The sequence below is a fragment of the Delphinus delphis genome, chromosome 2, assembly GCF_949987515.2.
Source record: "Delphinus delphis chromosome 2, mDelDel1.2, whole genome shotgun sequence".
NCBI lineage: Eukaryota > Metazoa > Chordata > Mammalia > Artiodactyla > Delphinidae > Delphinus > Delphinus delphis.
The window spans coordinates 136501376-136515360 of record NC_082684.1 but is presented as its reverse complement, the minus strand read 5'-3'; the positions used below and the strand labels follow the sequence as shown (position 1 = coordinate 136515360).

The following is a 13985-nucleotide window of genomic DNA, read 5'->3' as shown; positions in this document are numbered from 1 at the left end:
CTTTCCATAAAGCATTTGTCTCTTCTGTAGAAACCTTCACAGAAGCACCACTGACTTAGTTAATAATTGGCTTCTAAAAATAAGCACAGTTTCAGCAGCTTTAGTCAGCGAAGGCAGGTCCTTGGCAACAGTGCAGTGGAATCGAAAGGTTGTGAGGTGAGTCACAGGCAACACTGGCTGATCCTGATGTGGTTCATGCTTCTTAAATCCTGCTAATCCCGTTGTTCACTCTGTAACTCTGCTTGTAGCACAGAGGAGGTTAAAGGGTGGAGAGCCAGCGTTTCCTCCTTTTTGACAGAAATGTTTACCACAACCCCCAGGGAAAGTGTAAACCAAGACAGTTAGCTGGGCCGCCCTGTCCTGGCTGTGGAACCTGAGAACCACAGGCTAACTCTTCTGCCTCGTTTGCATCTGATTTGGACAGAATTGCTCTGTTACCTAGTTTTAAGTGTATAGTCCTCCCTGATAATTAGGCAAAGTCGTTCAAACAAAGAGTCTGAAACCACATTCAACTGAAAGCAAAACAGAAATGGCTGGAAACTTTCTGCACTGGAGTCCCTGTTCCTGTCAGTAAGGGAAATTGAGAGGCGCTGTGGCATTTCTAGGAGCCTGCTGACTTGGGTGTGGTTACCTGGGCTGTGGCGCTGTCCTGATTTGGCCAACAGGGGCCTGTGTCATTGTGGAGGCAGCCAGGCTCAAAGGATGACTCAAACCCCAGCCTGGCTCACCGCCTGGGTTAGGGCTCTTCCAAGGGCTCTTGGAAAATGTGTGTTTACAGAGGAGTTCTCTTTGACTCTAGAATTATAATTCCATGCTCATACCCGTGTGGAGATTATGGCCCATTTGAATTTTAGGTTGAAGTTTGAAATCCTCTCCTGTGCTCCTTGGTTGTCTGACCCACCATTAGGTAGTTGTGCTAGGGGGTTTATTATGATGAGAAGTTTAACGTATTCAGGGGTGTTAGTGTGCATTTGAGTATACACCTGTACTGTTTTCTTTTTCTATCAGCATCCATGATCCAGAGTTGATCTGTGATAGAAAGTCATTGGTCCAAACTATCCTTTTTATAAGCATAGAACTTTTAAGTTGATAATCTATTTTTAGCATTGTTTTAGGTAACATTTCCTGAGAGCTCTGTATCCCTGAACGAGTCTTACCTATTTTCTCACCTCCTTTAGGTAGTGTTGTAGCTACCTAATGATGCCTTTGTACAAAATGGACGCTCAGTAAGTATCTGTTAATTGATTTATAGATTTAATTCTCCACTTTCATAAATGAGGTCAGTAATTTTAAAAGGTAAGACATTTATTTATTGTAGAAAATGTATAAGCCATAGAAAAGCACAAAGAAGAAACTATCGCACAACAAAGACCCCTGATAATCTTACTATCTAGACTGGAACATTTTGGTAACATTTTTGACATTCTGGTTTTGTGTGAGTATATGCACACTTTTTTATTTTTATAAAAATGGGATTATTCTCTGTCCTTCTTTTCTTTATTATGTTATGCATTGTTCTGTGACCTTACATTGCATGGCTGCATCTTAAAGGCTGGGTGGTTTTGGAGGCAGGATGTCAGTGGGAACACCTCTCTGCCTCTCCTACCCAGATCTTGCCCACCTCCAAGGCTCAGCTTCCGTGTGTCACTCTTGTCGTGAGCCCTTCCCTTGGCCGCTTTGTCCAGGAATCGCTTCCTCCTCTGGGCACCTGTAGCAGTGTGTGTTCTCTTCATTCAACTGTTTGTTCCCTGCCTTGTTCAGAGGAGGATTTAAGGTGCCTTGCCTCTTTATGAATATGTTCTGTCTCCCCAGGCAGAGGGTATTTTTTCCTGTACTTATAGTTTTTCCCATTCCTAGTCCCTCATGTATCCCTCTGCCTTACACAGAGGTGATTAAGAGATGATAGTTGACGATGGTAGCTGCCCAGTGTAGACAGTGTACTCAGAAAATCAATCTGAGTTTGTAGGAATTATCTCTACTTCTAGGGTAATTTTATATTGTGACTGATAATTGGCTACACCCGAAGCCATAGCGGCAGGAACATATTTCTGTCTCAACACGTGAGGGTTCCTTGAGTGAGCATTTTTTCAAGATCTCAGGTTAAAATGTAGCCTCCACGGATGGGAAGGCCCTTGTATGCGAGCCCTACAGAAGCCAGCTTCACTCCACATGTGTATCCCCTCTTGCGTACTCCCTTTCCACCGCCTCTGCCCTGGGTCCTGCTCACGTCATCTCCGCCTGATCAGCTGCTTGCTAATTGCCCTGTCTCTTTCTCTCAGCTGCTATGGTTTGGGTACCTTTCCTTCTGTCTCTGTAAAGTCAGGTCTTAGTTCCTTGGTGGGGCTCCATGATCTGGCCACAGATGGCCATTTCCAGCCTGATCCATCCCTGCATTTCTTCATATGCCTACAGTGAATGAACCGCATGTCATCCCAAGAGTACTAAGCAATTTAATGCTTCTCTGCTTTTGATCTTGTTGAGATGCCCTGTTCTTGGGAATTCCCTGGCACTCCTGTGGTTAGGAGCGTGCTTCCGCTCTGTTCTGTTGTCCCCTTGCCCCTCCCTCTCCTTTTCCAGGTATGGAAATCATGCTCATTCTTTGAGTAAGATTTCAGCTCAAATGCTATCTTCTAAGTGAAGGCAGAATTCTCCCTTCTTCTGTGTGTGTGTGTAGCACTTTTACTATACATTTATTCTGTTTTGTTATATTTTATTAAGTCGTATATTTCTCCTACTAGTTTGTAAATTTATTGAGGACAAGAGCTAGGTCTTTTTTGTATCTTTATTCCCCATAGAACCTAACACAGTGCATGGCATTTTGTAGGATTTGTGGAATGAATGATTGCTTTCTATGACATTTTGCTTTGGATTTTATTAAATATAATTTGTTAGGATAATGCCAAATGCAAGTTGTGACTTACACAATGGTGACAAACTGGCAAACATTTATTGAGCACTTACTATGGGCTAGACATTGTTCTAAGGGCTTTATGTATATATGAGCTTGTTTAATACTTATAATAGCCCTATGAATATCATAATAGCCTTATAATTATTATCATCCACATTTTACAAGTGGAGTAACTTGTTCAATGTCCACTAGATAGAAAGAGTTGGGATGCAAATTTAGACAGTTTGCCACTAGAGCCTGCACTCCTAACTGCTTCTCTGTTCTGTCAGTTCAGTAGAATTAGTAATTTGACCATTGAATTAGTAATTTTTGACCACTAAATTAGTAATTTATTTAATGGTTATTCATAGGATTTGAGTTGTTAGTTGTTTGGCAGCTCCCACAATGTTTTGCATTCATGTCTTACTTGATATCTGGAACAAACTGAAGGGTGCCCTTATAGGAAGATATTGTCATGTGTGAGATTTACTTTCCTGCTGAAGTTTAACACTTGAAAGAATAGTTAGAAACATTGTCACTAAATGGGCTGGTATTCTTGTTTTTAGGATGGGGGTTCCTTGGATCAAGTCCTGAAGAAAGCTGGAAGAATTCCTGAACAAATTTTAGGAAAAGTTAGCATTGCTGTGAGTATATTGAGAAGTTTTTCTTCCAGGTTCCCTCACTGATAAGTTGAGTTGGTAGGAAAGGGACAAGGAGGAAGGTAGGAAGTCAACAAAGGGAAGGTTTGTAAGAAATGTTAGGTTTTTCACCAGAATTTTCTCTATCTAGATTCTAGATACAATCTCTCCCCCACCCCCCGCTCTTTCTCGCTAAAACTAGCAAAGTAGATTTCTGTATTTCTGTCTTCAAAAATAGGACAGGGTATCCAAAAGAATTCCCGTTTGTGGCATCAGAAAGCCTCTTTTTTAGATTGCAGATTTGGAAATAAATGAATTCAAGCAAAGTGTTTTTTTTTTTACAGTTGTCTAAACTTGCAATAATCAATTTTGCTTAAAAATCATACTCTATATACCATGTAAAAAGATGGTTTCTTGATAAGACAGGTTAAAAAATCAAAAGAGAGAAGAAAAATAAGGGAAGAAGGCAAATTTGTGATGTTAGATGAAATATTTCCTAGATCATTTTAAAATAGAGAGGTTGAGTATTTTCTAAACACCACTATTTCAGTTTCCATCTTTTTACATTTCCTTTCCCCTAGGTAATAAAAGGCCTGACATACCTGAGGGAGAAGCACAAGATTATGCACAGAGGTAAGAATTTGCTAGTTGTTACGTTTTGGATTTTTGCTGAAGTCTAAAAGTTGTTGCAGCCTCTTCTGTGTTTTGTTTTGGTATAAAGGCCATTTGCTAGTATTTTTGATTTTTACTACCACTCTTGAACTATTTAGTTTGATATCTGGAGCAGCAAGAACCATCCTCTTTTTAGTATGTGGTATACCTCTTACCCGAGGCTGTGACAGACCTAGTCACCCAGTATGCACAGACCAGATGCCCAGCTAGAACTTAGTTACCTAACCCCCAGTGTCCCTGGCTGCCCACTGGACTAGACTGTGCGTAGGCCCAAAGCCATGACTAACTGGTTATGAGTTTGACTCTAAAAGAAACTCTGGGTTCTTTTAATAAAGGTACACATACACTTATCATATAACCATACCACTCTTAGATATTTATTCAAGATAAATGAAAACATATGTCCATACAGACTCATATACACATGCTTAAAGCAGCTATATTCATAGTAGAAATAACTAAAATGTTCTTCAACAGGCAAAGAGATAAACAAATTACAATATATCCATACAAGAGAGTATTATTCAGCAATAAAAATAACAGGCTGTTGACACATGTAGTTTTGATGAATATCAAAAACACTTCTGCTGGATGAAAGAAGCCTGACCCAAAACAGTACAAACTGTTTCTATGTATATAAAATTATAGAGAAAACAACACAGATCTATAGGGACAGAAAGTAGATCAGTGGTTACCTGAGGGTTTAGGGAGAGATTAACATCAATGAGGCATGACGGAACTTTCTGGGGTGATGAAATGTTATATCTAGATTGTGGTGGTAGATACGTGGGTATATGTGTTTATCAAAAGTCAAACTTTCCGCTAAAGTGGTTGCATTTTACAGTATATAAGTTATACCTCAATAAAGTTTATTTTTTTTAAAAAGATGAAGAAGCCGAAGGAAAGACAGATGGAAAAACACAGTGCTCTCGGCCATGTCCCTTTAGCTACAGTGTGCTAATAGTGACAGCTCTAGGGAGGGATGGTGGAGGAAGAGAGGAGTGGACTGGTGAAATTGACTGGCCAGCTTATGAGCCACTATATATTAGGTAATACATTCTAAATTTTAGAATAGGTATTGTTTTTTTAATTAAATTTTTAAACTTGTAAAATATACATAACATAAAATTTATCATTTTAACCATTTAAAACTGTACAGTTCAAGTAAAATTTAAAAAAAAGAAATAAAATATACAGTTCAGTGGCATTAAGTGCATTCACATTGTTATGCAACCACAACCACCATCAGTATTCTTAAGATGTCAGTTTTGCTTTCTTTGATCTGTAGATTCAAAGCCATCCCACTGAAAATCCCAGTAGGCTTTGTAGAGTTGACAAATTTTGTCTAAAGTTTATAGGGAAATGCAAAGAACCTAGAATAGACCAAACAACTTTAAAAAGGAAAAACGAAGTTGGGGGACTTAGACTACCTGACTTCAAGGTTTATTAGAAAGCTACAGTAATCAATAGAGTGTTGCATTGGTGTGAAGCTAAGCATAATAGATCAAATAAAACATAATGAAGAGTTCAGAAACAGACACATACATAAAGAGTCAACTGAGTTTTGCCAAAAATTCCAAAGTAGTTCAATAGGGGAAGAAGAATCTATTCAACAGATGATGCTGAACAATTGGATATCCATATGCACAAAAATGAATCTCTGCCATTACCTCACTCTATATACAAAAATTAACTCTCAGTGGATCAACTTCTAAAACTTCTAAAAGAAAACATAGGAGACTATCTTAGTGACTGTGTTTTAGCAAAGAGTTTTAAAATGGGACATAAAAAGCACAAACTATAGGACTTCCCTGGTGGCGCAGCGGTTAAGAATCCGCCGGCCAGTGCAGGGGACACGGGTTCGAGCCCTGGTCCTGGAAGGTCCCACATGCTGGGTAGCAACTAAGCCCGTGCGCCACAACTACTGAGCCTGCGCTCTGGAGCCGGTGCATCGCAACAAGAGAAGCCACCGCAATGAAGAGTAGCCCCCACTCGCTGCAACTAGAGAAAGGCCGCCTGCAGCAACAAAGACCCAATGCAGCCAAAAATAAATAAAAATAAAATAAATTAATTTTAAAAAAAAACCAATGAAGTTTTAAAAAAAAAGCACAAACTATAAAGGAAAAACCAATAAACTGAGCTTCATCTAAATTAATAACATTTGCTTTTCCAAAGACACTGTGACAAAAGTGAAAAGGCAAGCCATGGACTAAGAGAAAATATAGGCAAAACATATATCCATCAAAGGACTTTATCTAGAATATATAAAGACCTCTGACAACCTAATAATAAAAAGATAAACAATACAATTTTTAAAAAATGGGTAAAAATATATATGCTGTCTACAAGAGACCCACTTCAGACCAAGGGACACATACAGACAGAAAGGGAGGGGATGGAAAAAGATATTCCATGCAAATGGAAATCAAAAGAAACCTGGAGAACAGTATGGAGGTTCCTTAAAAAACTAAAAATAGAATTACCATATGACCCAGCAATCCCACTACTGGGCATACACCCTGAGAAAACCATAATTCAAAAAGATACATGCACCCCAATGTTCACTGCAGCACTATTTACAATAGCCAGGTCATGGAAGCAACTTCAATGTCCATCGACAGAGGAATGGATAAAGAAGATGTGGTACATATATATAATGGAATATTACTCAGCCATAAAAAGGAACAAAATTGGGTCATTTGTAGAGATGTGGATGGATCTAGAGACTGTCATACAGAGTGAAGTAAGTCAGAAAGAGAAAAACAAATATCGTATATTAACGCATATATGTGGAACCTAGAAAAATGGTACAGATGAACTAGTTTGCAGGGCAGAAATAGAGACACAGATGTAGAGACACAGAAATAGAGACACCAAGGGGGGAAAGTGGCGGGGGTTGTGGTGGTGTGATGAATTGGGAGATTGGGATTGACATGTATACACTAATAAAATAGATAACAAATAAGAGCCTGCTGTATAAAAAATAAATAAAATTCAAAAAAAAAAGACAAGAAATAACAAATGTTGGAGAGGATGTTGAGAAAAGGGAACCCTTGTGAAGTGTTGGTGGGAATGGAAATTGGTGTAGTCACTATGGAAAAGAGTATAGCATTTCCTCAGAAAATTAAGAGTGGAACTACCATATGGCCCAGCAATCCCACTTCTGGTATTGGGGTATATCCCACTTCTGAAGAAAAGGAAGACACTAATTTGAAAAGATATTTGCACCCCTATGCTCACGGCAGTACTATTTACAATAGCCAAGATAGGGAAACAGCCCATTGTCCAATGACAGATGACTGGATAAAGAAACTGTGATACAGATACACAATGGAATATTATTCAGCCAAATAAAAAATGAAATCTTGCCATGTGATAACATGAAAGGACCTTGAGGGCATTATGCTAAGTGAAATAACTCAGACAGAGAAAGACAAATACTGCATGATCTCCCTTACATGTGGAATCTTTTTCTTTTTTGCATTACACGGGCCTCTCACCTGTTGCGGCCTCTCCCGTTGCGGAGCACAGGCTCCGGACGCGCAGGCCCAGCGGCCATGGCTCATGGGCCCAGCCACTCCGCGGCATGTGGGATCTTCCCGGACCGGGGCACGAACCTGTGTCCCCTGTGTCGGCAGGCGGACTCTCAACCACTGCGCCACTAGGGAAGCCCCATGTGGAATCTTTTAAAAAAGAAAAATCCCAGCTCATAGAACAGACTGGCGGATGCCAGAGGCAGGAGGTGTTTGGGGTGAAATGCCTGAAGGTGAAAAGGTACAAACTTTCAGCTATAAATAAGTCATGAGATGTCAGAAACAACATGCTGACCATAGATAATAATACTATATCGAATACATTAAAGTTGGTAAGAGAGTCGACCTTAAAAATTCTCATGAAAGAAAAAAAAATTTACTTATATGTGGTGACAGATCTCATTTAGACTTATTGTGGTGATTATTTCACAATATATACAAATAACGAATCCTTATGTTGCACAGCTCAAACTATCATAATGTTATATGTCAACAATAGCTGAAGAAAAAATAAACTATGATATCCTTGGAACAATAACGTATCAGAACTAGTTGTGACTTCTGAAAAAAAAGGGGTAAAAGATTTGAACAGACACTTTACTAAAAAAGATATGCGAATGGCAAATAAGCACATGAGAAGATATTCAACGTCATTAGGGAAATGTAAGTTAAAGCCACAATCAGTTACTGCTACACACCCACTAGAATGTCTGTAGAGAGTAACTCTGTTATTGAGGACATGGAACCACAGGAACTCTCAGTCACTGCTGATAGGAATGTGAAATGGTGCAGTTGTGCCGGAAAACAGCTTATCAGTTTCATAAAATGTTAAGCATGTATCTATGATACATTCAACCATTTCACTCCTAGGATTTTCCCTAAAGAAAAGAAGAAAGCATAGGTCCAATCAGGCCCTTGTACCTGAATGTTCATAGTAGTTTTATTTGTAATCGCCGAAAACTAGACACAACCCAAATGTCCATCAACAGTTGAATGCATAAACAAATTGTGGTATATCCATACAATAGCTGCTTAGCAATAAAAAGAATAAACCATTGATAACTTGCAGCAGTATGGATGGATCTTAAAAGAGTGATGCTGCATGAAAGAGACAAAGCTGTGTCAAATACTGTGTGAATCTATTTACATAATTCTAGAAATTGCAGACTAATCTGTAATGACAAAATACAAATCAGTGGTTGCCTGGAGAATGAAGGAAGGGGAGGAAGGGAAGAATTGCAAAGGAGCATGAGGAAACTTTGCGGGGTGATAGATATGTTTATAATCTTGATTGTGGGCATGGTCATATATGTACTCATCAAGTGATACACTTTAAGTATATGGAGTTTATTGTATGAAAATTATACACCAATAAAGCTGTAAAAAAGCAAGAAGCAAAAAAAAAAAAAAAGAGAAGTCAAGTTGTTGAAAATCAGTGATAAAGAGAGATTCTTAAACACAGCCAGGGAAAGGGACAGTCACTTTGGAAAACAGTTTGGTAGTTTCTTCTAAAATTAAACCGTACAACCCACCAACTCCATTTCTCAGTATTGACCTAAGAAAAATGAAAACATTTGTCCGCACGAAGATTTGTGCACAAATGTCATAAGCATCTTTATTCATGATAGCCCCAAACTAGAAACAACCAAAATATTTCACCAGCTGAGCAAGTAAACAAATTTTAATATATTCAAACAGCAGAATACAGCTCAACAATAAAAATGAACAAAGTGTTGATACACACAACTTGGACAAATCTCAAAAACATTATGCTGAGTGAAAGAAGCCTTATGGAAAATAGTCCACACTGCATGATTCTACTAGAACTGTCAGATTTAATCCACAGTAACGCAGTAATAAAGTAGATCAGTGGTTGCCTGGGGATCTGAGGGGCTGGAGTGAGGGTAAACTTCAAAGCGGCATGACAGAACACGGAGTAATCAAAATATTAAATTTTGATTTGGTGGTGGGTTCACAGGTGTATACGTTTTTTCAAAATGCATCAAACTATACACTTAAAATGCAAAACTGTAGAAAGCCTTCTGCTTTCTAACTGCACTGGCTACATTTTGTCTTCTTTCCACTGACAATTAAGAAAGTGTCAGTAGGAGGTATGGTATGGCTTGAGGCGGGGAGCAGTTTTCCAGCAGTTTATGGACCTTAATCTGTGTTTTTTTAAAGACCTCTGTGTTTTATGTTAGAATATTTTAGTGTGTCAATTTCTAGGAAATAGGAGTAGCTGAGAGGAGAGGAGGAATCAACATTTCTTGAGTGTGGGGCTGTGTTCTGGGGCTGCGAATAATATGTGTAATCTCACTTAGAGGGACCCATGAGGTCAGTGTTGTAGAAGGATCTGGTGGAGTAAAGGTGTTCCATTCCATTCCATCTATAAAATGGAATCCTCCTGCCTGCTCCTAGGTTGCTGTGAGGATTAATGAAATTACATATGGAAAGCATCTGGCAAGGTGTTTTGCATATAGAAGGGCCTAACAAATGCTAATTGCCCTTCTTACTCCTTTATATAAATTGTGAGGAAACTGAGATCCAGTGAGATTGAATTCCTTTTTTGAGCTGCACCTTTGCTCCTATTATTGCCTTTCCTGGCAATGCTGATTTTCTAATCCCCACCGCACCCCCTCACACTCATAACTTTGTTAGACTAAGTCTGCTCATCCTTTTTTTTTTAAATATATCAATATATCATGTCTATGTTTTTTTAATTGAAGTATAGTTGATTTACAATGTTAATTTCTGCTACACAGCAAAGTGATTCAGTTATACTTATATATGCATTCTTTTTTTTCATATTCTTTTCCATTATGGTTTATCACAGGATATTGAATGTAGTTCCCTGTGCTATACAGTAGGACTTTGTTGTTTATCCATTCTATATGCTAATCCTTTTTTAAGTATTATGGCACGGAGGCTTGGGAGTCAGCCAGTTAAAGTTGAAATCCTAACTCCCTTACAGATAGGGTGTATAAACTCTCTGAGTTATTTATTCATCTGTAAAATGAGGATAATTCATGCCAAAGAGCGATAATTGCAAATTATATACTTATATAGTCGTGAAAATTAGTCAAAGTCGTTAATGAATGATAGCTAATTGTAATAATGTTACTGTTTAGCTCAAACATCTCTTCTTACAAGAAGCTTTCCCATGAACCAGCCCCTTCCCTAAGTGGATTAAGTGTTCTGCCTCTGTATTCCTTTGACACAGTGTCCATCCGTTTCTTGTAAAAAATAATGATCGTTGTTTACTGAGGACCTGGTACGTGCCAAGTGCTGTATTAGGTGCTTTATGCAACTTATCTCACTTATTATTCCAAACAACCTTCTGAAATAGGTGTTTTTCCTGTTTTATAGACGTAGAAACCAAAGCTCAGAGAGTTTATATGTCTCTCTCGCTAGTCTGTGAATTTCTTCAAATCAGGGAACACGTCGAATTCATCTTTGTATCCCTAGTCCCCAACATGATAGCAGACTAGCTCCTCCTGAAAGGTCTGTTAAATGGGTGGGTGTGTGACTGACTTGTGCCAGAACACACAGGAATCAACAGTGAAGCTGGGCTAAGAACCCACGTCTTCTGCTTTTAACCCAGTCATGAATCTAGTCCTGGTTTTTTCTCTACCATGTACCTAGTATGTGCCATGCTCTGCGTTGCTGATGGAGGGCTCACTTTATTTTCGTTGCAAAGAGAGGAAGGTTTCAGCTCATTCCTGGAATAACCGGCTTGCTTTCCCCTTCCGCCTGGTGCTGCTGCTCCCACTCTCCCAGGAATTTCTTTTCTGGCTCCACCAGTTATTGCTGTTTGGCATGCAGAGCTGCTTTGTGAGCCAGACGGGTCTCTGGACAGATGTCTTGGTGGCGGGTTCACTCCCTGCCCAGCCGAGAAGGGGGAGTCGCTAGAAGGACTTCTGCTCCAGTGAGCAGTGTGTGTGCAGGCAGCCTTGGCCTGGCCGCTCAGCTTTTCAGCCTCCTGCTGTTTGTGGGTCTTCTCCAGAAAGAATCCTGAAAGAATTCACTGGAAGGCCTGGCCTGGAAATGGTACTCTTACACAACTCGATTCCTTAGCCAGAAGCACAATGAGTGAACGATTCCTGGAAGCTGAGTTAGGGTGAGAATGAGAGAGAGAGACTCTCTGCCTCTGTCTTTAGGCTTTCTCATTGCCAATAAGTTCCTCCTCTGCTCTAAATATATTCTTTCCTGATGAAATTTAAACTCCGTTTCTTCTCATTCTGTCCTTGAGGAAAAAAGGGGAAGAATAAAGAGGCTTTTTCTCTGCCTCATGTTTTTTAAAATTCTTTACTTGTTGATACTGACTTGGTGGGGATAGCTCAGTGATTATTTCAGTTAGTTTTTGCTGTGTAATAAACCACACCAACACTTAGTAGTTTTAAAACAACAACAGCTTATTACCTTGTACAGTTCTGTGGGATGGCAGGGCCTTCTTCCCCATGTTTTCAGTCATCCTCTGGGAGGCTAAACCCTTGGCTTCTTCCCATGACGGTCTTAGGGTTTCAGTAGCAAGTATTGGTAACCCCAATATTCAAGCACCATTTAAGCATGTGCTTGTGTCAGGTTTTTTTGTAATGTCTTATTGGCTAAAGCAAGTCACGTGGCCAAGCCAAGATTCAGAAAGTAGAGGGATGCACTTTATCTCTTGTTGGGAGGAGCTACAAAATATTGTGGCCAGTTTTTTCACTCTGTCACAGTGATAGAAGTTCAGGGGTCTAATGCTGACTGTGCTACTTACTGTGTAACCTTGGGCAAGTAATTTAACTTCTGCAAACCTCAGAAAAGTGGAGAAAATAGAGCCTACTTAAAGGTTGTGAAGATTGAGATAATGCCTGCAAAGCACTTAGAATAGTGCTTGACACATGGTAGACACTTAATGTACGTTAGCTGCTGCTTAGCAGATGAATCAGTAGGTTTTTATGATTGCCAACAACAGAAACCAGCCTAACTTGGTTTAGGCTTCTCAAAACATATTCACTGGAAGGAGCCTGGAAAAGTATAGAGAAGCCTTTGAAAAGCTGAACCCCCAGACTGTGTTGGGATAGGGACCAGGGAGGGCTGCTCTGGTTTGGGTGGCTGGGTCACTCAGGCAGAGAAGCAGCTGCCCGAGTCCACGGCTCCCGCAGGGGTGCTGCTGCTGGGCCAGCGGGCCCTTCTTCGCCTCACTGGGGGGGGCTGCAGGCTGAGTCACCTCCCACAGGGGGCCACTGTGACTGCCCCTAAGCGTACGCTCCCACGACAGTCATGCAAGTATCAAGCGACCATCCCTTCCTACTGAGTGTGGGTACGGGTTGGCACGTCCGTGGGCAAAGGTGACAGGATTTTAAATTATTAGGTTGAAAGTGATGTCTAGGTGTGCCCTGTTCTAAGTAAAACTAATGTACAAAAGTAACTTTTAGCACAAGTTGCCCTAGGGGCACTTGTTTGCTTTTTCAAAACATTCACTAGAGGATTTTTCAAATCCAGTTTCTCACAGACTCTTCAAGAAGGCAAGCAAATTATATCAGTTTGATTCAAACTTTTTTTTTTAGGGGGTGGGAATATGTCAGTGATACAAAATTAGGCATACCTGCACTTACAGATTACTTTTTAAGTGAGAGGAAGTACAATAATGGTATTTGGGGGGTGAACAACTGTTTTCAGGTACCGTTTAGGTCCTGTTTTTCCAGCTAGGTCGTAGCCTCTTGAAAGTTTTTCAGTTTCCTTTCTCCGACCAGGTGAGCATGTCCTGGTGCTAGTGAGCTGCACTGCTGTGAGTGTGCCTGTGGCTGCCTTTCCTATGTTTCTGATGTGTCCATGCTGTATGGGAACCCGGAGATCAGGAGGTTCTCACTCTGGTTCCTGAAGTGCTTGGTCTCTGCCATCGCGGAACAGGACTTCTTGGGCAGGACAAGTAGAGGCAGTATTCCCCGTGTCTGAAGTTGTGGCCAGCTATTCTGGATTTCATCCACGGTGAAGCGGTCCACTGTGATCTGCCTTGGTGTTGTGCGGACATTGTATTCTGTTTCCTCCGGGTGTACGAAGGGCGCAGCCGTCTGTGCGGCTCAGCCTGGTGTGCGTGGCTTATGGGCTGTTGGTCGGGAGGTGGGGATTAGATCTGTGGTCCCTCTGGGAGTGTACGTTTTCTCTGAAATCTCTGGGTGACATTCTGGTGGATAGTCGTGGGTAGGTACACACACACGTTCCTCTGTGTTTACTTGCCCTTCTCGTAGACGTTTCCCCCATCAAAGAAAA

At 40.4% G+C, this 13985-nt stretch overlaps 1 protein-coding gene across 1 annotated transcript in view; it reads left to right on the top strand.

Annotated features, from left to right (window-relative positions):
- The window catches only part of MAP2K1 (mitogen-activated protein kinase kinase 1), a 79039-nt gene that overhangs the window by 40260 nt on the left and 24794 nt on the right, over positions 1 to 13985 (top strand). Inside the window, exons 4-5 of the mRNA XM_060005726.1 lie at positions 3457 to 3534; positions 4110 to 4161. Coding sequence (XP_059861709.1) covers positions 3457 to 3534; positions 4110 to 4161 — 130 coding nt within the window. The remainder of the gene's footprint in view (positions 1 to 3456; positions 3535 to 4109; positions 4162 to 13985) is intronic.